This window comes from Rhipicephalus sanguineus, chromosome 5 (assembly GCF_013339695.2).
Source record: "Rhipicephalus sanguineus isolate Rsan-2018 chromosome 5, BIME_Rsan_1.4, whole genome shotgun sequence".
Taxonomy (NCBI): Eukaryota; Metazoa; Arthropoda; class Arachnida; order Ixodida; family Ixodidae; genus Rhipicephalus; species Rhipicephalus sanguineus.
In genome coordinates, this window is record NC_051180.1 from 82834495 (window position 1) to 82857458 (window position 22964).

Genomic DNA, 22964 nt, shown 5'->3' on the forward strand with positions numbered 1-22964 from the left:
GCTGCAGGATGAGGGCCTCTCTCGATGATGTTCAATTTCCCCTGTCCACATGTGGGAATAGGTGGCCGAAACCTGCACCACGGAGGCCAGTTTCTGTTCTGGTAAGGGAGCCTTTCCATTTTATTTCTTTCCTCATTTTCATTCTTTAAATCTGTTACCCGAGCACTTCTAGCTTTATTAACAACTTTACTTCACTCTCTTGCGTCGTCACTGCTGATTTTATTGCATTGCTAGACATTTGTATTATTTGTACTTTTCATCACATTTACTTTGTACAATATTCATCTTGGAGACTACTTCAACATTTCCGTATTTTGCCACATATTATATTTTAATATATATTTTCTGACCGGAGGTCCCCTTTTTGCTATGTGCTCTGTGAGAATCTTCTGTATAGCTTCTTAGGAAGGTATATTTTTTATGAAAGAAAAATAAACTGAAACTGACACCTTAGGAACCAATGAGCTAACACATACAATGCCTGTATTTTCGAAGTCACCGGAATGCTGAGAAATGTTTTAAAGTGCGATCTAGAGTACTCAGTATTGTGGCGTGCATCAACGTACGCACGCGTACCCTTTACGTGGGCATGCTTGGTGTCTTCGTTGAAGTGAGCCCGAGAGCATCACCAACTGGTAGAAACAATTTTAATACTGAACAGCGTCATCGGTTCATATTAAATGCTCCCGCACGGCTTGAGTTGTTCCAGGGGTGTCCTCGCTTGGCGCCGTTGGCGATTCTTGGGAATCCTCTTCTGCGTGATGTGCAACACGAGTCGGTGAAGGCTGCAAAAGAGTAAAACATGTGTACGTTCGGAAGAGGGGCCGCCGTCATGCGGCTAATTAACTTTAACAAAATTGCAAAAAGTTCGCCCATCGCCAACATACAAAATGTGGATTATATCTTATGTATAAAAACGGACCAAAAATGTTTTTCCTCTGATTTCAGTGGTTTAGAGGGCAGGTTGACGTTCAATGAGAATGGTTTAGATTGATGCAAGGTCACAAAAAAAAAAAAAAAAGAAAGAAAGCCGCCTAGAATCTAGCGTAAGAAAAGTATTCTGAAAATAAACGTAGCTTTAAGCGTTTTGTTGGATGACATCTTTTCGATAAATAACCATGCATAAGAGAGCGCGGCATTCATGTGGCAGGCAGGACCATGGCTACACAAGAGTGCGCCGGTGCACTGCACAAGTTGTCGTGCTAAGCACCAAGCTATCAGCCGAGTGCATACAACTGCCCATGTGCACAGAATTCACGAAGAAAGAATGTACATAGGTGCACGTGCATGTGGAATAGTTGCGGATAGCTTTATTCTACTAATAAAGTTAACTTACGGACGAGAGCATATACGCAAAAGCTCCGTATAGAAGGTCGTCATCGGTACGCACGGTTCTGACGCATATTTATAGATATATGATGACACGACAGGATGTTTGCCCAATTTAGATCATCCTTTGATCAAATTTAATGTTTCAGTTAGATCATGTTTCAGCAGCTAGACCATCGGTGTTCCTCAACTTGCTCGTGACACGCCAGCCAATTAAAAAACTAGGCTTACCCATATGAAGCAAAAAAAAAGTGGTCTTCGCACTACTCACGATTGACATTCATACAGCCACTACATATTTTAGTACACGCTCTACCTTCACACCAATAGTCCCATCCTTGATGCTCCCGCATCTTGTTCAGTTTCTGGCTTAACATGATTCGATAATCTCAAAGAGAGCGGGATTGTTTCTTAATGTCATTTCGTTAATAAAAATATTGTAGAACTATTATTGCTGAAACGGCTATTTCTTTTTACTTACAACGATAAGGTCTATATCAAGAGTGGCGGCTATATTCTCCATCAAAATAACCGTCCTAATTGATTCCCTGTAAAAACACTTCGTGTTTCTTGAGCTTTGGCAGCGTTGTGCGAATGATCATACGTTGTGCCTCTGTGCGATATCGTTCAAAGGGCGATGGAGACCTCTGAATTGCGCTTTTTATAGTAACGAAGATAAAAAAGCTGGAGGAACCTCTAGGTTTGTTCTCACGAGATGAGAACACGATAGCGTTCCTCTTGGCTAGCTTGTTCTCCGGAGGGGTGCTGAAAAGTCTACTGCAGTGATTCCCCTCTCCTATGCCGCGGCTGCAGCTGGTTGCTTCGGCGTAGTGGAGGGCGCACCGAGTGTCGCTGTGGCGACACCAGCTGTGCGCGCGTTTTCGCCAGCCTAGCCAAAAAAAAAATCACAGCATATCCACGGAGTGAATGATGATGAGTGGGCGAAGCTGCGGAGGTTCATCGGTAAACCGTGAATCTTCTGTGAATTCTGCCCACTACATCATCACCGACGTGAGATCGGGCGCGTTTATACTAAAGGTTCGATGAGAGTTATGACGACTTGCAGCTCACTTTAATTTTACATATACGCTGTGAATTTTCATTGTTTAATCACGCACAGGAGAAATCGCACACACGCACTACCTTGGAGGTCAAAATCCAGTGCCTATATATACGGGGTGGTCAGTGAACGGTTGTGCAGCGCGAGCGGTCGGTTTTCTCAATCAAGACGCTGCCGCGACGCTGCCTCGCGACGCTGCCTGCGTCGGCGCCGCTGCGCCGCGAGGCAGGATGGCGGGGGGGGGGACCGTAGGAGAGGAGAAAGAGGGGGAAGCGTAGGAGAGGAGAGGGCGATACATATCGCGTACTGTGACTGGTTATGGGAGAGGGGGAAGTGGAGAGAGGAAGGGGAGAGGGAAAGGGGAGATGGGTAGAGGACATGGGGAATGGTGAGGGGGAGTGGAGAGGAGGTGTGTGGAGAGGGTATGCGCATGCGCAGTAAGGGTGGTCACGCCGCACACCACCAGCGGACAGATACTGCCGTTTACTGCCGGCTGCCGGGAGATACGCCGGACAACGGAGACGTGACAAGGTTAGACTAAGAGGAGCTACGCCCCTAGAAAAAACGCGGCCGCGGCTGCTGATGGTTTTTGCGGCAGTTGTTGGCGCCGGTGTCAGTTCCGGTGGGAGAGGTCAGGTGCTTTACGGACGATAGCCGGATGCACGCTTGCGCCAACCTAGCCAAAAAAAAATGCCCCCACCTCCCCGAAGGGAATCGTGAAGAAATGCGAATGCATTTCTTGCGCCGAGAGTACACGGCGTAGTAATTGTAATGGCGTAAATGAATGACGAGACGAGGATTTCTACCGTAACCATTTATTTACACATTCATCAGCAACTGTTTGTGTTGTCATTGTACCTGACGGCCATAATCTCAGCCTTGTGGTCGCTAAAGTGTACAGCCAAAGGGTCTTTGAGAAGCATGCGCACGTCACAGTTTCGGGTAAAGGCGATATCAATGCAACTTCCGTGAATGGTAGTCGGACACTTGTCGGACTTGGCGGAGGCATACTGCATAGAGTACTTTGTCCGCATGTACTCCACCAACCACTCGCCGCTCTTCTTTCTCACGTCCACGTTAAAGTCCCCAACCAAGACGACGGGGTCAGATACTTTGGAGCGCACACACACACTTTCCATAGCCGCGTCCAGTTGCACGGCAACGGCGTCACGAGCGAGGTTGGGCGCGAGGTACTCGGTCACCACAAAGACTCCGTACCGTTGCCGTCAGACATTCGCCTTCACCGACTTCTGCCATCGCCTTGAGAGGCGACCAGCCAGCGAACGGTCGAGAGTGAGGCGCGAGCGGACGGGAGAGTGGGGCGCAGGGAGGAGAGAGAGCAAACGGCGAGAGAAGGAGCGGCGAAGCACTGCACCTACCCTCTCCTACACTCTCTCACACCACATGCTCCGGTTGCTAGGGGCGAGGATAATCGCGCGCGCCCGCAGCTGTTGCTATGGGAGAGGGAGTGAGAGCGGAGAGATAACACCTGCCGGCGCGCGGACAACGCCGGATGCCTTACATAGCCCGACTAAGAAATGCATTCGCATTTAAAAACGCTTTCGCGTTAAAACTATTAGTACTACATTGACTTTCTGGGCGTGCAGTCATGCAGGGGTAAGCAACACTCAAGTGCATACGTGAGAATTTCCATTTTGCACATTGCAACTGTGCAAAATAAGAGCTTTTTTACGAGAACTTGATTTCGTTCCCGAAGAGCCTGTAAAAATGAATCCCGCTAAAGCTGTAGTTTGGAAGAGGCAGAGGCGGCTTTCAATTTTATTTAGCATTTGACTCCACCCACGGTAACAGAGAAATCGAGAAGTTAATAATGACTGTAAACCAATAGCATATAAAGAGAAAGCAAATATTCGACGTTTAATTTGATTTATTTGCAAGACTCGATGAGAATGTCAAAGCACTTTGATAGAAATGCAGCCGCACACAGATGAAGCGCATTAACATTAGGTGAGCTTGACAATGTTCATTTCTTGAAGGGGACCTAAACTGCTTACGTTTAAATGCTCGAGTGGTATTGAAAAACTCAAGTACCAACTTGCGCGTACAGCGCATTTTCAGCAAGGTTTTACAACACACTTTCTAGTCTCTCTCTAGGCTTTAACATGGGCATTCGATAGTAAAGCTTTGTAAATGTATAGTACTACTAATTAGTTGCCTGTAGGAAGTAGCAAAATAAAGTACACTTTTTATTAGGATAATAGTGTCAAAAAATCCCTAAAAGGGACTAGACTTGAGCGGCACTGCCATTAAGACACAAGTGTTTGCTTGCGAGCTCAGGAAGTTGTGGAATGCGTAATAACATATCGTGTGAAAAGAATCGGAGGTGCGGTGACGTACGCAGGCACACACGCAACACACGTCGTGCTTTCTTTTGTGCGGTCAGGCACAACAACAACATACCCTTGCCTTTAGAGTTGAGCACAGACGGTTGAGCGGACAAGAAAGCAAAAGAGCAAAGAAGAAAGAGTGGGTGAGCGACGAATCCTAAGATGTTCTAACGGGAGGCTGCAACAAAAGAAGCAGCAGTGGCTGTAGGGTCATTTTCTGAAGTGTATGCAAGTAACTATATGTGTGATTTGCCTTTATTTTATGAAGCCCTGTTATGTAGTTATGCGCATTTCCTTTCGCAATTACTTTCTTAAATTTCATTTTCTATCATCACTCCTTTTCGTTTATAACGTTTATATAATTGTGTTTGATCCCACGCTACTGTACTAATTGTTGCTTTACTTTGTTATAGCGTCTCTGTATTTTATTTTGTGTATAGTACTTGCTTGACAACTTATTTCGGGCCAGAGTAAACTTTATTCCGACCTGATGAAGAAAGAGATGTCCATTATAAGTGCATGGTGTTTTGTGAGAGGTACATAAAGCAGGAACACACTCAGTGATGCCCACTAGAAAGCGAGCTTCAGTGAGTGCGTTCATCGTGGCACACAAGAATCCAAAGGCGCATCTTTCACGGGCCGCAGTAAAAACTTCTACGCGGTTGTATTATTCTCTTAATGCGCGGGGTCGATAGAAGGAGCGGTAGATACATAAATTACCGTCCTTTCTACACCCTGTAGAATCTGAATGATGAACCTTTCGGGCTCATACTCAGTATCAAAATTCCGAACAAGTCGCTGTTGTCTTGTTGCTCTTACGGTGCTCCCTGACGCCATGAATTGTCGCAAAACAGTAGTAGTATAAATAAGTGCATTCCTGGTATTGGCTGCGCTTTTGTGATGTAAGAGGTATTTGGCTCGTAATTGTAGTACGTTTTAATGTCGTAAACTCAGTAACAATTCCCCTAATACATTTTGTAAGTTTCCAATTACGTAGATTTGTTGCGGCAGAAGTTAAAATAAGGATAAAAATACACTTTTCAACACTATCCTAAAGCGCTGATAGGAGCTGCACACGCCATGCACACCCAAGAAGCTGGCGCGTGAAGAGCTAAACGGCATGACTGACGCGTGGCTCAGTCGGCTCACAAACTAGGAACTAACGATATATTGTAAGAATGTCTTAGAGATAAGGTGTTATGTTTTTATAAACGTATTGACATAATGACTTCAATTATTTCACATAAAAAGGTCACCGATAGAAAAACAAACTCTCTTGCGTTAGTTATTTACCGTTCTGCAATACGAAAACACGCTTGGTAAGATAAAAGATGCTTGATAAACGAGAAAACTCGGAGGACGCTTGAACTTCGCCTTGAAGAGTAGAACGCGGTAGCTTAATCGGGCCCCGTGCGCATCGCCTTCTCAACTGCTAGCCTTGCTTCGCTTCTAGCCCCCCCTAGCTCCCTCCCCCCCTTGGCTACGGGCCTGACGCGCATCAACCTATATTTTGACTGCGGCGTCAATCAGGGCTTACACAATCGTTTATCGGTAAGCATGCATTCACATTGCATTCTAAGAGAACTGGAGCCTTCACATAGCGAGCTTCATGAGAATGAGCTCAGACAGTACAGTCAAAATATAAAAAACTACGTGATGCCACATGTCATCATAGGCTCCAACTTCACGGCGCGAAATTCTAAAAATTGAACGTCGGCATACGTTTGCTGTTCTATTAATGAACAAGTGATGGCGAAATTATTAACAATGGCGCTCGCTAGGAATGGGTTTTCAGTCTAAAACTAATTTAATGTTTCTCTTTACTGCCCCTTTAAAGGGGCCCTGCAACACCTTTCTTAGTTATATTGGAATAGTCTCATTATTGACGTATGACTCTTCACGAGTCATATGCCGCAAAAATTTTTCGAATCCGTCAAGTCTAAGTGGTGTTACCAAATTATAGAGATCACGTTCCGCAGCTTTCTCCCTCAACTCAACGCCGCGAGCGCGCGGAGAGCTAGGCAGCGACTCGAGGGAGGGAGCGCAGACGAGCGAGGCTCCGCCCAAGAGCGAGGGCGGAAATTTTTTCTTCATTTTTTTCTCTCTGACGTCTGGGCGCAACCACGTGGTCTGTGCCGCCACTTCCGGTCGGCTTGCGTCGTTCTCGTCGAGCGTAGCCGATGTGTATCGCGCGTGCTTGAAAACTGCGCGTCGGTTTGGTAATGTTGGGTGTGCACCTCGAACGCCGTAGTGTTTTCATCGCTCTGCCAACCATGGAAGCAAACCTGCGCGCTCGTTTGGAACGAATGACAGCTGAGATAGGTTTCGGCCCATACTCCGATACACCGCCTCGTAAGAGGGCACTGGCAGACGACCCCGAAGCGCCGCCATTACCGGACGCCAGCATTGTTATCGGGGACATGCTGCACGGCTGCCTCGGTCGGTCGTGAGAACGTGCCGACGATGCAGTTCCCAGCTGACGAGGCAACACTCGAACGGCTGCAACTCTCAACGGCAACCGGCGATGGTCAAAAGCACAGAAATATTCACGTTTTCGGCACTGCGCGTGGCGAAGAAAACGGAACCACGCAACTACGAGCACACGAGCTGTCGGTGAGACCGGAAGTGCTAATATTAATGTTTGTTCGGTGTTTTTAACGCGATAACAGAATATAAACATACATATTATCTACTTATTGAACTCAAAATTAACAACGAAAGTAATAATGAGGGTGTTATCGTGATTATAACATCAGCCAATGGTGGAACTGCCGACAATCGCGTCATATTTTGCGGACTAATACATCATTTGTCGAGAGAAGAGGGAGCGATTTTCAGCTGACTTTGAGAATTTATTGTAAATTCCAGGCCGTGCGCATCGCTATAATATTTGGCTCGCGTGTTCTCGGGAGCCTCGACTACCGATCGGCAGCGCTTTTTGAGCATGCTCGAAAAGTGTTGCAGGGCCCCTTTAAGAAACGAAAGCATTTCTTGATTAAAATGTGATGCTTCTTATTGCAGCAAATGGGCCACTCAACGACATATTGCCTGAAGAGGTCGCTTTTGTTTAAAGCGCTAATAACACAGCCGCATCGTGATGAATGCTTTTTTCAAGACAGTTTTTTTCTCCAAAATTTCACTCTTACCATGCTTCCGCCTGCATGTCCATTCAAGTGGTCGAGCATATGAGTCACACTGAGTTGATTCGGATAGTTTTTCTGCAAGAAAAAACAAATGAAAAATGAGCGTTTCAATCACAGAGGGGCAAACTGACGTTACTCAGAATGGGAACATGATTTTCCCATTTTACTTCGTGCTCAATGATTGCGTGGTTTTTCGAATAAATTATAGTACTTCTTTGTGGACACCCCAACCGCGCTGCGAGGAGGAACGCCTTTGCGCAGGACATTTGCCGCTGTAAACTCTCCTAGTGTGCTTACTGCATATACATTTGTGAAGTGCCCGCTGCGGCTAATTGATTTTGTGAAGTACCCACTACGCATCCGTAAGGCATTGCCACAGGCGCACATGCGCAGCTGCACCGTTTGTTGATGCTGTGGCTGATGCCGGAGCGCTTTGTAATGGGTGGACCTTTAAACCACCCATTCGCTGCTCAACTCGCGTGGTGTGAAGACTGAAGCGAATCTACGCTTCTGCAACGCAATATTACAACTCGCAACGAGACTTTTCCGTTTTTCGTCCTACGTGATACATGCCCAGGATTTATTCCCGAATCACTCAAGCACTGAGGGGGTTGTGTGTTAAAACACCTGACGGGCACGCAAAATACCTGGGTTCGATTTTGGATCGAAGTCGTGATTTCTATTTTTTTGCACCGATCGTGACTTTTTGCTCACCGACAGCGACGCCTACACCGCCACCGGAATTTATGAGACACGGGCACTTTAGCGCTATCGCGTTAATCTGTTCTAGGCTATATTTGTCATTGATTATTTGTAGACGTGTGTCTGTGTGCCCGCACAAATCTTTCTCACAAATTGTCTCTCCTTCAAAATTTTGCGTCAGTACTCTTTCAACCAAAATGCTTGCTTAGCTCGAAGCTCATGGCTTACACGAAATAAGAAAGAGATTGTGAATCTTACAACAACATGGCAATGTAGCAGGATGAAAAAATTCCGCTCGCAGAGGGTCGCCAATTAATCTTCGCCACGAACATCCCTGACCCCCCTAAATATATAACACATAAAAATAAAAAGAATCTCACTTGTATATGCGTAGGTAACGTTGGCAACAACTACTTTGTAAAACTCGGTCTCCTCGCTGAAGGGCGCTTACCAACTGCTGCCAGTTGTTGTTCTCGTGCTCGTGCCTGGATGCACCGCCGAAGAGTGTCGCATAGTCGACAGCAGTCACTGCGGCGATTGAACCGGCTGGCGGCTCGGCGACCAGAGACTCTGTGGGCGCGTACGCGTGGTGCGGGAACCGGTCGATGTAGTTCTCGGAGATGACACCGATGGTCGGGTGCTGTACCACGTCCACCTGAAGAATACATTGCATAAAGTGATTCGCGATTATATTCTGTAGCTTTCTGCCGGGAGCTGACTGAGCTCGCCGATTTAGTTGGCTACGTGGATCCAAATGTAACAATACGTTACAGAGGTCTCAAGCACACCTTTGCTAGCGGGACGCAGTCAAGAAATTTATTTTCGCAAGGGCCGGGACAGTGAAAAAGATTGGAGGGGTTTTACAGCATGTTAATTGAAGCAGGAGAAACTTGATGTGTGCGAGATGGTGTAACATACTTAATGAAAACGCTGCGCGAAATCTGGTCCTCGTGTTTTTGTGCAGTTTTTTTTTAACACGAAAGTGTTTTATGCCGGGGTCCACCAAGTACATCCGTCACGGATATGACGTTGATAAAATGTACACCAACGGGTGAGAAAGAAAAAAACCAAGTAAAAGATACCCCGCTGGGAATCGAACCCACGACTTGGCGGCCGCGACGGCAAGCGCCCGACGCCCTACCCACTAAGCCATCTCGGGAGATGCTAGGCACGGCGCGAACGCGCCTTATATCTTTCACACATTCTCTTTCGCGGCGGGCGGAGCGGGGCAGTGCCGCCGTCTGTGAGAGGTGAAAAGCAGTAATGCTTCACGATCGACACTTACTAGCGCTTACTCCGAGATTGCACGCGATATCTGAGGTCATGGTTAAAGGGGCCCTGCAACACTTTTCGAGCATGCTCAAAAAGCGCTGCCGTCGGTAGTCGAGGCTCCCGAGAACACGCGAGCCAAATATTATAGCGATGCGCACGGCCTGGAATTTACAATAAATTCTCAAAGTCAGCTGAAAATCGCTCCCTCTTCTCTCGACAAATGATGTATTAGTCCGCAAAATATGACGCGATTGTCGGCAGTTCCACCATTGGCTGATGTTATAATCACGATAACACCCTCATTATTACTTTCGTTGTTAATTTTGAGTTCAATAAGTAGATAATATGTATGTTTATATTCTGTTATCGCGTTAAAAACACCGAACAAACATTAATATTAGCACTTCCGGTCTCACCGACAGCTCGTCTGCTCGTAGTTGCGTGGTTCCGTTTTCTTCGCCATGCGCAGTGCCGAAAACGTGAATATTTCTGTGCTTTTGACCATCGCCGGTTGCCGCTGAGAGTGGCAGCCGTTCGAGTGTTGCCTCGTCAGTTGGGAACTGCATCGTCGGCACGTTCTCACGACCGACCGAGGCAGCCGTGCAGCATCTCTCCGATAACAATGCTGGCGTCCGGTAATGGCGGCGCTTCGGGGTCGTCTGCCAGTGCCGTCTTACGAGGCGGTGTATCGGTGTATGGGCCGAAACCGATCTCAGCTGTCATTCGTTCCAAACGAGCGCGCAGGTTTGCTTCCATGGTTGGCAGAGCGATGAAAACACTACGGCGTTCGAGGTGCACACCCAACATTACCAAACCGACGCGCAGTTTTCAAGCGCGCGCGATACACATCGGCTCCGCTCGACGAGAACGACGCATGCCGACCGGAAGTGGCGGCACAGACCACGTGGTTGCGCCCAGACGTCAGAGAGAAAAAAATGAAGAAAAAATTTCCGCCGGCGCTTTTGGGCGGAGCCTCGCTCGTCTGCGCTCCCTCCCTCGAGTCGCTGCCTGTCGCTGCCTAGCTCTCCGCGCGCTCGCGGCGTTGAGTTGAGGGAGAAAGCTGCGGAACGTGATCTCTATAATTGGGTAACACCACTTAGACTTGACGGATTCGAAAAATTTTTGCGGCATATGACTCGTGAAGAGTCATACGTCAATAATGAGACTATTCCAATATAACTAAGAAAGGTGTTGCAGGCCCCTTTAAAGCGTCTCGATACCGGAGAGGTAGAGTGGCCGCGCTGGCGTCGCCGAGGCACCCTTGACGCAGTTACGTTCTTTGCCTTTGGCTTCGTGTTAGCGTGCGTCGGCTCATCGGAGTAGTGCAGCTTCCACGTGCACCAACGGGATCTCTCCGCCGCCGACTGCTTCAATTGCGAGAGCACCGACTAACAAAACTGCTGCAATATGCGTTGCAGAAAGGACGCGATTTCGACGGGCGAATGTCGTGCCTTAGTGGAGCGAGAGCAGCGCCTGCGAGACAGAGGCCAGCGGGACGCACGCGTTTGCGGCTCAGGCTACGAACCTCTACCTCCCGTGTTGCTGAAGCGCAGTGTGTGTTATGTATGCATGAGCACAGGCGTCGGCTACTCATTACTAGAAAGCGCACACCGTGCCGTTTCTCTCCTTAATTGACGACGCTTTGAAGAAGTGCATACCGGGTACCAGTGTTGATTATGAGCTTGTTGATATCATCCTTACGCGGGATTCACGATTCGCTGTGTCCAAATATATGTTCACACCGTCAGCTACCACAACGGTTTAATCATGATCATGGGCGTTAGTCGTCGCGACAGAGACATGCTGTCAACATGGGTGCATCCACATCAAACGGTGCTATAGCTGCCAAACACGAATAGACGTTGTACAAGCTCTCATATATCATTACACAATAAGCACTACTTCTGTGAAGACACGTTTCACTTTCGTGTTATGCCGATTCCTATGACGGAGGGATCAGCCATGTTTTTTCATTAAGCAACATGTTATCTAACGTGGCCATTTTAAAGAAGGCCTTTCCCACATCTCATATATGGGTCCTTCCTGAAAGGAATTCGACGTTGGGATCCGTAAAATATATCGCTAGCGATTTACAGAATGATTGAAATCTGGATGCCGATTCTGAAATATAGTGTTTGTTCCACGGCTATGTTTCAAAGCATGGTTACCTCATGGGGTACCTCGTGAAAAAAAATTCTTGAGACAGCTTACGTCTGTGTAGCTCATGAATATACTTATTAAGAAAATGAAAAATATCGATGAAGACAGTCATGTGCAGGCCGGGGCGTTAGCGAAATGTCCGTGGACCGCGTGTTTGAGACAGGAGTTAAATTAGGTTCGCTGATACTTAATGTAGCTCAAACAAATAGCGCTTGATATCTCCAGGTGTAGTGGCAATTCATAAGCATGGTAACATTAGGTGAATGCATAGAGTTTCCTACAATACTTACTAGAGGGAACACTGGCGCTAGTGTCTATGGGAGCTGCAATGCATCGCGCTTCAGCCAGCATGGGAATCATGGGTAGTACACGGATTTGTCTAAACTTCGTTCTTTCGGCTCCGTTTGGCTCCGCGTCGCCTGCATCCGCTTTGTCGCAAAACGAAGTTCAGCAATAATCAGCAGTTTCACTTCACCACTTTAACTTCTTTAGGCTCACCGATTCAAATCTGGTCATGAAGTTCACAACGATCCATTCTTTTATCCGAAAGAAAACCAAAACATAGCAATAAACAAAGCCACAAGTGCGTTCGAAGCCCACAAGCACGAAGACTAGGCAAATCCGTGTACTACCCATCATTCCCATGGTGACTGAAAGATCGCAGCGCCAGAGTTCCCTCTAGGTCATTTTAGGAAACTCTATGGGTGACTGGACAAACCGAAATATGTGACGCTGCTAGGTCAAGAAGAGCCGATCCTTGTATGAACGTCTTGGATATGCCCTGTTTTTTAAAGAATAACGACGAAGAAGACGCAGACGCAGGTACAATTACGGAAAACTAACCCATCCAGGTATTCTAGCTACACATTGTAATCGATGCTCATGCGCGCCTGAATTTGCTAAAACAAAAATGGTTAAATATGTGAAAGACGACACAGAGAGATTGGTTTGCGAAGAAGCTATCATGACCTCTCTGGGTGACGAAAATTGCGTCAGCATGCCGTCCATACATTTATCTTCTCCAGAAGTGAATCTCGAGGAGAAAACGTAAAAAATGGATGTCGTGTAGCCGAGGGTGCTGTGTTTTTATCACTCCGACGTGTGCCTTGTACTTGACATGTATATGTGAACAACGCACGCAATAAAGCAGTCAAAGTCGCGCTTTGCCCTATCTACCATTCTGCCTGCTTCTCCTTCGTCGTTATTCTTTAAAAAACAGCGGATATCCAAGAAGTCGATATGAACCAACTAGCCCCAGTCATCGCCTTACTAACCTTGTATGAAAAAAAGAAGGATTAAATAGTGATTGTAGACCCCAGTGGTCTCTTACCTGCGTTGTCCTCACGTGGAAAGGAAAATTCTTGTTTGCTTTCGACGGTCTTGTTAAGATCTGTAAAGAGAATGAACTTATGTAATAGTGACAAACTATGTTTGTGTTGCTGTTGCAAGGGGATGCCTAGCATAGGCAAACTCTGATACGACAATTTTACTTTAGTCATATCATTAGCTGCTGTTCGTCCACTCAGGAATGCGCAGCGCTGTAGCTTCAGAGGTTTCTTAATTTCGGAACGGCGGCTTCTGTTCCCGAAAGAGCAGTGCTTGTTAACTGACAGGTACGCCTTTGACAGCAACGATAATCATAAACACACAAAATGTACACGCTCATTATATATGTAAAGTTTCTGAAACTGAAAGGAACAATATCGGTTAAACGAGCAACATTTTTTTCCTTAAGGGGATGGGGCGGGGATGTGCTCAGAAAGTGTTATTAAAATGTGTCGTCCTAACATTTACAACTCGCAGCTGTAAAATGGTTTTAAGCATTTAAAGAGTTGCTCCAAACAAATTCTTGCTAACCTACATTTACAAGAAACTTACGAGAAAGACAATATGGGCGAAGAAGATGACCATAAGCTCGACGACATTAATGACCTTCTCCCGCATCCACTTTGGCACCACAAATGCTGCGATCAGGATGATGACGGGTGCCGACAGCAACCTGCATCAAATTGCCATTGACATCATATGTCTCAAAATAGTCAGATTTGGACGTACATGCACTTAAGGACATTTTATTATTTATTTTTTTTATTTACAGTATACTGTGGTCACGAAGGACCATGCAGGTGGGAAACTATACAGTTGCAGAGTTACAAGCACAAATGGAGCCGTAAGGCACACAAGCTCACAGAAAAGGGAAACAAAGGAAACCTATCGGCATATCTAGCAAGCCTATCGCAAGCAAACAAGCCTATCGCTAGCAAGCAAACCTATCGACATGATTCATTGTACCATGCAGGTGATTCGGATTTGAATTCGATCTTATCTGAATATATTTTTTATCTGCACGTATTTAATTCGCAGTCGGATAAAAATATGTTTCTCCTACGTTACGGAACAAAAACTTTTTCGGGAACTGTGTTGCTTATATGTGAAGCGAGCATACGTACGAAACTCGCATTGAGTGAATCGGAGCATTTAAACGTAGATAACAATGCCAACTCAGTCCATTTCGGCGAGCTTTACTTCTATAGTTAATACATTATGAGCTGTGCACAAACAAAGGTTTGTCCATAGTGAGAAATACCTGCGTATATATCTGCGTATGTAGCGTATCGCGCTGTAGAGTTCTCACCATAACATAACAAGTAAGCAACCTCTATGCCGAGGCTTCGCCATAGGTTTTTGCGGGCAATGTTTGAAAAAATGTTGGCTAAACCTTTTGAGCGAGCTGATTGGTAGCAGTACTGATGAGAACAAAGAAAAATGTTCATGATGATGAGCACGTGAAGAAGCTTATCTGTAGTCAAGAGTAGCCTATAAAAGCTCAGTAAGACTTCACTCACAATGCAGGTACACCTTTGCAACTTTAGAGGATATCGATCAATTACTCTTGACTCTAATTCATGTTTGACCTATAGCGATAGTGATTCTACCTGATCCAACTACTGGATGAAAATTCATTAAAGGTGCATGCACATGATATTTGCAGCACACGCTCACCAGACCGTGTACAGGAGGAACAGGCGGGTATAAAAGGCCGTCTTTTCCGGGTAGTGAAGCAGCGTGAACACAGTGGCGTACACGAACCAGCCCCAACCGACGAGGCGCAGCGCCACGATGCCGTAGCCGGCTGGGCTCTCGTAAATATACAGCACTTCCCCGGGGTCGAAGTACTGCATGTTCAGTCCAATGTATCAGCGAGAGGGTGTAGTAGAATGTCATACTTGAGCAACAACAACGCTCTACTGGCTATGGGAAAAAATTGCAGGTGGTCCTAATAATTGAGTTAGGTATCTCATAGTGGCGCTTGAATCTCGACGTTCGTGCTCTCTGGAGTATTCACTGGTTTGACCTTGCGTTTCTTCCCGCTGCCAAAGCGGATCTCGGAGGCCACGTATAAAGAAACGCGTGGTTCAGGCCTGCTCCGCCAGGTGTCGCAAAGATCCAAGCCACTCACAAGAAAACCGTCTGCTCTTTAAATGAACTCATTCTGTTAATTTTAATTTATTATTGTGACATTTAATTCCCCCATATCTTAAGTAAACGTTTCCTCAGGTGTCATATATATCGAAAATAACTCTTCATTGAATCCAGAACCGTCGATTTCGTACCTCTTTTATTTTTTATAAGACTTATTCTGAATATTCAGAAAACCGGAAGTAAGCGCTCGACCGGAAGTGTTTGGATGAAGAACAAAAGTTTCACGCCGTGCTCATGCCAATAATTTAGGCATAGAAACCAACTCACATTTTTTTCTAGCAGCGGAAGTCCTTACGTCATGAAAACACTCCGACATTTGTAACTGTCTAAACAACGTCAGCCTATGTACAGGATGTCATTTGGTCTTAATCATTGCGTTTACTTCGCAGAAGTGGACATTTCTGACAAGGTTGTGCTTCCTGTCGCAGCAAGGTCACTTCATTTACGAATATGCGTATCCAGCAGTAAGTAAGGTGATCTAACAAATAACCATAGCAATTCTTTTAGTATTTCTTCGTCGCTTGAACTCGACAGCTTTCCTGATGATCCGAAGTGGACATAAAAGATGTCATGTTACTTGATACCACATAAAAGCGCTGTACACAAAATAGGTGCAGTATCCGAGACACTTCTGACAACAAATTTTTACACCTCAATGGCCCTTTAATTCTAAACTGACACAATGGACTGGGCGGGCTAAAGGCGCGACTCGCGCATTCCTTCCTTGCGCGCACGCAGCGTCTCCTTTCTATCCCGGCACAGAAAATGTGATCGGTGTGGATGGATTGATAGATGACCTCACCACCGTTCATTACTTGACTTCATACACGAAGCAAATTTGTATGTGTATTTTTGAATCAATAATTATTATGCCTAAAGGTAGACTTTCGAAAAAAAAACATCTTTATTGAAAACAAAAAGAGAGGTGCAGCTCTTAAGGGGCCGCTAGCATAGCCTTCCGGACTAAGGCCCTTTGACCCTGAAGGTTCGAGCAACTGAACAGGGTCGCCTCCCACTCCTCTATGGTTGGGTTAGGGTTGGGGGAAGAGCTGAGTTGAGGTGGAAAGCCCAAGCCTTGCGGCAGGTGTCAGCCACCTCCCCACAGTATTGGCATTTGCCAGTGAACGAAGAATCGAAATGTTTCGATATTGCCGGGCACAATTAAGTGTTAGGGAAAAGTCGTTAGGGGTGTTAGGAAAAGTGTTAGGGATTAGGAAAAGTGTTAGGGATTAGCCTTTCCCAGCCCCTTTGCAGGAGTTGGGTGCTGCCGATGCCTATTTCTGTAATAGGTCCTGATATCTTTCAATGTAAGAAGGGTTTAAGCTACTGAGGATATAAGTGGGACGCCCGGTGAATGAGTGCTCGGGCCGCCATGTTCGCGGCTTTATTCCCCATTAGGCCCTGCTGGTACAGTGAACCTGGTGGCCTGGAGTCCAGACTAGGCCACCAGGTTCATACCCGTTTGCATAGTTATGCAATATTCTTTCCACTAACGGTGTGACCCAACCGGCTCCATAATTAAGTTCCATAGAGACAAACTGCCGTACACAGCCGTCCCTCACACACCAAGTCACCGCCCACAGAGCGCTGATAGAGCCAAAAGTACAAGGGTTCACCTAGCTTAAGTCATCCTGAAAAGGCTCCGTGCTCGATCTAGTTGCAATGCAGAGTTCGGCTGCTTATCCGAGTAGCTTTACTTGTTACCGATACAATAAACAGTACCGAAAAAAAAAAGAAATAAAGTTTCCATTTTGTCCTTTATGCAAACGACTTCAATATAGGTAAAATGCCTGGAACGCTTCCGTTTAAATGTCTTCTACGAAAATGTCTGCTACTGAAAGAGCCCTTTACTCTTTCAATGAACTCATTCCGTTAATTTCCATTAACTATCCTGGCATTTAATTGCCCATATTAAACTTATGCTACTCGAAAATGATACCCGAAAATCCAGAAGTGCTCAACCAGGAGTGCTTGGAAGAGAAAAAACTAGGAGGACGCTTGTGCTTCGCCTTCAAGAGTAGAACGTGATAGTTTAATCGGGCCCCGTGCGCATCGCCTCCTCAATTGCTAGGCTAGCTTCGGTTCTCGGTGCATGCCTCAACCATGCCGTAAGGAAACGAACGACTGTGCGCGTAACATTGGCCGTTTCAAAGTATCCTAGAAGGAAGTACAGTTGTTAAGTGTCCACTATGCCATAATTCTTCCTTTTGCGAATCAGCTAGCGAAGGGCCCACTACGCGTCCTTAATAATAAAATTGGCCGCGTATCTGCGTGCTTCGCTGCAAATGTCGTGTAAAGACGATAGAAGAGGCGCTGTGTGAGTTATGGACGCCATCTGGCAATACGTCGGGAAACATGAGTGCTGTGTTGCGTGCTGGTAGTCCCGGCGCAGCAGCAGGCGAAGACCGGCGGTGACCAACGCGACCGGCGGGGACGCCAGCCAGCCCGAAAACGCGGTTTGGCGCGAAGCGCTGAAGCAGAGAAACGTCCGCACTCAACGAGTACTCTCCACACACTCTTTTATTTACACGTCGCCTGGGTAAAACAGGAACGCCAGAGCGGCGCCCACAACCGGCAGCCTGAAGGCCGCCCACAACGCTGCTTTTTCATTTTTTAAATATTTTTTTTCACCTTCTTGGCCTTCTCAAAACTAAAGTGTTTCAACACCAACCCATGACATTCGTACAGTGCAATACAGAACCGAAACCGAAACACAACAATGAGCTCGTGCGAAGGGCACGGAGGAAGGCAAATTTAAGCGCAGTCGCATTTTCAGCTTTGTTGAAACAGCGCTCACTAGACGACGACGAAGTAAAAGAAGGCACACGACAGGCAGCGCCTGTCCTGTGCCTTCTTTTACTTCGTCGTCGTCTAGTGAGCGCTGTTTCAACAAAGATGAACGCATACCAACTCGCTCAAGCTTCCATTTTTATGCATCTTCAGCGCAGTTTAAGAAACTAGGGTCCTTAAAATTACGTATGTATGCATTTTCTATTAAAGGAACACGCCACCTAATACTTACTTAGTGATGTTGCACCTCAGATATGCATGATATTTACTTTTTGATCGACAACGTTCACAAGTATGAACAGCTGTTCCAGTTCAAGACGGCTGGCCCTTGGGCAAGTGGTTCAACTTTATCCGAGTGGCTGAATCGAGGGACGTGCCGACAAACAGAAAGACAGAAAGACAGACCAAAATTTCTGCGTTTAAGTTCCCCAAGAAAGACTATCGTCTTTAATAATAATATCTGGGGTTTCACGTCCCAAAACCACGATATGATTATGAGAGACGCCGTAATGGAGGGCTGCGGAAATTTCGACCACCTGGGGTTCTTTAACGTGCACCTAAAGCTAAGTACACGGGCATCAGGCATTTTCGCCTCCATCGAAAATGCAGCCGCCGCGGCCGGAATTCGATCCCGCGACCTTCCACTACGCGTCCGTAAGGCCACACGCGAATCTACGCAGCTGCTCGCTTTGTTGATGCTTTTGCCGCTGCTGATGATTAAATATGTCTGAGCGCTTTGTAATGGGTGGGCCTTTAAAACACCCACTCGTTGCGCAATTCACGTGTTTTGACGCCTGGAGCGATTCTACGCTTCTGCCACGCATTCATATAGTATTTCTTTCCCGAAGCAATGGCGTAGCTCTGTGGTAGAACACCTGCTTGCCACGCCGAAGGCCTGCGTCCAAATCTCACTCGGACTGAAGATTTTAATTATTTATTTTATTTGCATCTTCCTCTTCCCTTTAATTTTTTTTTTCTCACAAGCAGCGACGCCGACGCCGACAGTTTCTGTCAAGCGAGCTCTTTAACGCTACCTCGTTAACAAGGGTTTCACTCGTTGCTCGTGTCACTAAGAATATATCTTAATCGGTTGACACACGATTTTTCGTTCGCAATCTTTGTTTACAAATACAATTCCGTGGCTTCTTGAATATTTTACATTATCCGAGAATAAGACGCCCTTGCTTAATCGCTTGAAGACCAGTTCGATTATTCTTGCTTCGAATGTATTCACCGTGTAGCTACCACGCACTACCCCACACTAGAAATATATGACAAGGTAAATGGGATTGATCAAAGCATGCTCGGGGTATTAAAATTTTAAACCTAGTGGCGTATGAGAAGCGTGAGTGAATTGGAACTGTGGTTTGGAAGTGTAAGCTTTTACTCAAGATGATCGCATTCGAGATCAGCTTTCATTTGATTGCGGATAGAGTGGCTATAACGAGCGGTCTGCGCGAAGCCTTTTTTGGAGCGTGGATCAAAAATAGAATAAATAAATGGAATCCAGATACAAGGCATGTTGGTGGGCTAGTCGGTCCATAAATACAGCACAATTTCAAACTGCGCAAAGAAGAATGGACGAAAACAGGAAATCAAACGTTCAAACGAAGCACAGATTTTCCAAGAAACTTTATTTCGTGAAAGCAAGTGATTTATAGATTTATAAAAAAATTAGCGCAGCTTGCATTAAGTCGAACAAGGTTTTGTCACAGCAGAGCTCGTGGGCACCTATAGCTCGTCCTGGCTTGGCTAAGCTTCTGACCTCTCACCTGTCTCTTTCCCTCTCCTCGATATACTATACTATATAAGGCTATGCTTGCGCTCCTTCTTTTCTATCTTTGTGTTTGTGTATTTCTATCTCTTTCTCTCTTTTCTATTTGTTTCTCTGTCTTTCTGTCTTTCTTCCCTTTTGTTCTCTCTCTTTTTCGTTTTCGCCTTCTTTCCATCTCTTTCTGTCTTTCTCTTTCTTTATATCTCTTCCCCCCCTCTCTCTCTGTACTCGTTATCCTCTTATTTTCTTTCCTCCTCCTCACCATCACTTCACTTTCCCACCCCTTTGCTATACTATACTATACTATACAAGTCTATACTATGCTCTGTTAGCGTGCCTGGATAGCCGAGTGGTTACGACGCTCGCATTCGGATCGTGGAAACGCGGGTTCGAATCTCGCCTCGCCATGAATTTCTCGCTTTCTGTATCTTTCTTTCTCTCTCTCTCTCTGTACACGTTTCTCTCGCCCATCAAAATTATTGCATCCCATGCCAGAAAAATCGATGCATGTGTTCTGGTAGCGAAGCAGTAGAGGAAGAAGAGGAAGGCGATGAAGAAGAGAACGCAGAGAGTGCGTGGCGGTTCATGATGACGATAATTTTCTATCAACGATGCCCGGCAAACGTCAACCATAGCAGCGCTGCTGTAATGACAATGCACCAGAACAATCGCAATAATTTTGTTTAAATGCGCGTACGTGAAGTGCACGTGCTCATTCTGTTTTTAAACAAAATCATTGCGACGGTTTCTTGTTCTGATGCTTTGCTATTTCGGTGACCCTCTATAAATCACTTGCTTCAGGAAATAAAGATGTCGGAAGTTCTGCGCTTCGTATGTGCGTCTGTGTTCCTGTTTTCGTCCCGTCTTTTTTTTTTTGTTGTTGCGGAGATGAAAATTTTGCTGAAATCCAGGTACTATTCCGTCAGTTGGTCCTTTCTCACCTGACGTTCGTAGATGAAGAGGGCCGTGTAGACGACCACGTAGAGCGTCATGAAAGTCCCTATTTTGGCTGACGTACTCGGCTTCAGTCTGCCTCTGGTCACGGTGTAGCCTTTCGCAACCAGAATCAACAGCAAGAGGAACACTAGCGTACTGCTTGACGACAGTATCCTGCCTGCGAATACAGGAGTCGAGTGAAAAATAAAGCAAGTTTCATAAGAAATTTATGAGACTTCGAGTCCGAGTTGAACTTTTATTCACTTTGACGCACCAAGAAGTTTCAGTTGGGGAATTCCAATTCCGTCATCGGCATACATGGCGTAGTAGGTGACCAAGCATAGAAGACTTAGCAATTGGCAAAGAACGGAAACCATGAACATCTTGTACGTTGTGTGCAGGTAGCTGCGTGAGAACAGTACACCTGCGATACGTGAAAAAAAAGAAGCGATGCAAAATTGATTTGTATATTCACAGCGTTTATCATTAAGGAATGAAAACATTGAGATTGCTAGTAGCGTTCGTGTCTAGCTTTTTTTTTAAGAAGACGTGATCATAACTCAACTTGTAAAATTCCGAAATTTGATATCTGTAGATAGCCATAGATGATATTACACGGTGCACTGAAGAATGCTGTGCCATAAATGACAAATTTTAAGGAAATAGGTGAAAGTTAAAGGTATATGTAAATTTCAGACGCCAGAGATCACTGTCTTATCTCCCCCTCAAAAAAAAACCCGTGATAATTAAAAATACCACATCTATGGCACACGGCACCGCGTGGGCACCTTCATGATTAAATCATGCGAAGCACAAGTAAAGTTTCGTAAAAGCATTGGGACATTTACTTCTATCTTAAAACTAACAAAGACAGCAATTTTGTTCATTAGATAGCTGGCCCGAACGCCAAAACTACGGCGTAGAACACCTGTATTCCTTGACAACTGTCTCGGGTAAGACCGTTGAAAAAAATTCCACGAATGACAGAAAGTTTAATACAATGGGCAATCTGAAAATCGTACCCACTACTGGAAATAACACTTCCATTGCAATCGTGTGATCGCCAAAGTGTAAATTATTTTCCTCTTCATTTGGTCAATTCGTCTGCTGCTTCGTGACCTTACATTGAAAGCAGGATGTTCTGTATGTAAGATTGCAGGTCCTTAGACTATATGACGGCTCGGAAATTCGAATACAAGATCTGCTGCTGCATCAGTAAGACGTCAAAAATACAACATTCATTTTGTCTTTGTGCCCCCTGTATTATTGCGAGGTGCAACTAAGTCCGCCGTCCCTCTAGTGACATCATTATTTAACTTCACCATATAATAATTTTGCAATACAGCGTGCACTGTCCATGCGAAGCGTGTGCAAGTCATGCTCATGTATGCTGACAATAAAGTGCATGATCACGCAGCTAAATTATTTGGGAGGAATTACCATAATGAACTGGTGCAAAAAATATGTGGTTTGATGTGCTGGTACCAATATTATCGTAAAAAATTCAACAGATCCCACGTATTGTGGGAATCGGCTTCCTGCGCAGCAGTCAGCGAGTAGCTGTCCGTGCTGAATTTTTTCTTGGCTTGAAATCGTTACGAGGTGGATCGAGGTTTTTTTGTAAATAGAGTAGTGTGCACATCGGGCGCTTACCAGGCACGCCGACTACACTCACGTTTAAGCGGGTAACTTATTGTCTTACATAACGTCAGCACTCATATTAGAGCCCAAACGTCAGCTTTATTGAAACGAAGCGCATGCTACGGTGCGATGCTGGGAACATCATGCGTAGCATTTGTTAGTGTATTGCTCCGGGCTCGAGAAACGCTTGAATATGGCTTGCTGAGTCATAGGCGTACATGTGTAATGTTCTTTCGACTGTTACAAAAGCGGAGTCAACGTTGGAACCAAAAATTGGGGGACCCTTAAGCTTCGCCTTTAAGAGTTGAACGCAATAGCGAAATCCG

The 22964-nt window shown here is 45.7% G+C and overlaps 1 protein-coding gene across 1 annotated transcript in view; it reads right to left on the minus strand.

Moving 5' to 3' along the window:
* Window positions 1-632: 632 nt before the first annotated feature.
* Window positions 633-22964, minus strand: part of LOC125758749 (transmembrane protein 145-like) — a 37504-nt gene continuing 15172 nt past the window's right edge. Inside the window, exons 7-15 of the mRNA XM_049416412.1 lie at window positions 21272-21421; window positions 21003-21175; window positions 15018-15190; window positions 13893-14013; window positions 13345-13404; window positions 9034-9237; window positions 7884-7955; window positions 4811-4915; window positions 633-785 (exon numbers count right to left, since the gene is read on the minus strand). Coding sequence (XP_049272369.1) covers window positions 4895-4915; window positions 7884-7955; window positions 9034-9237; window positions 13345-13404; window positions 13893-14013; window positions 15018-15190; window positions 21003-21175; window positions 21272-21421 — 974 coding nt within the window. The 3' untranslated portion in view covers window positions 633-785; window positions 4811-4894. The remainder of the gene's footprint in view (window positions 786-4810; window positions 4916-7883; window positions 7956-9033; window positions 9238-13344; window positions 13405-13892; window positions 14014-15017; window positions 15191-21002; window positions 21176-21271; window positions 21422-22964) is intronic.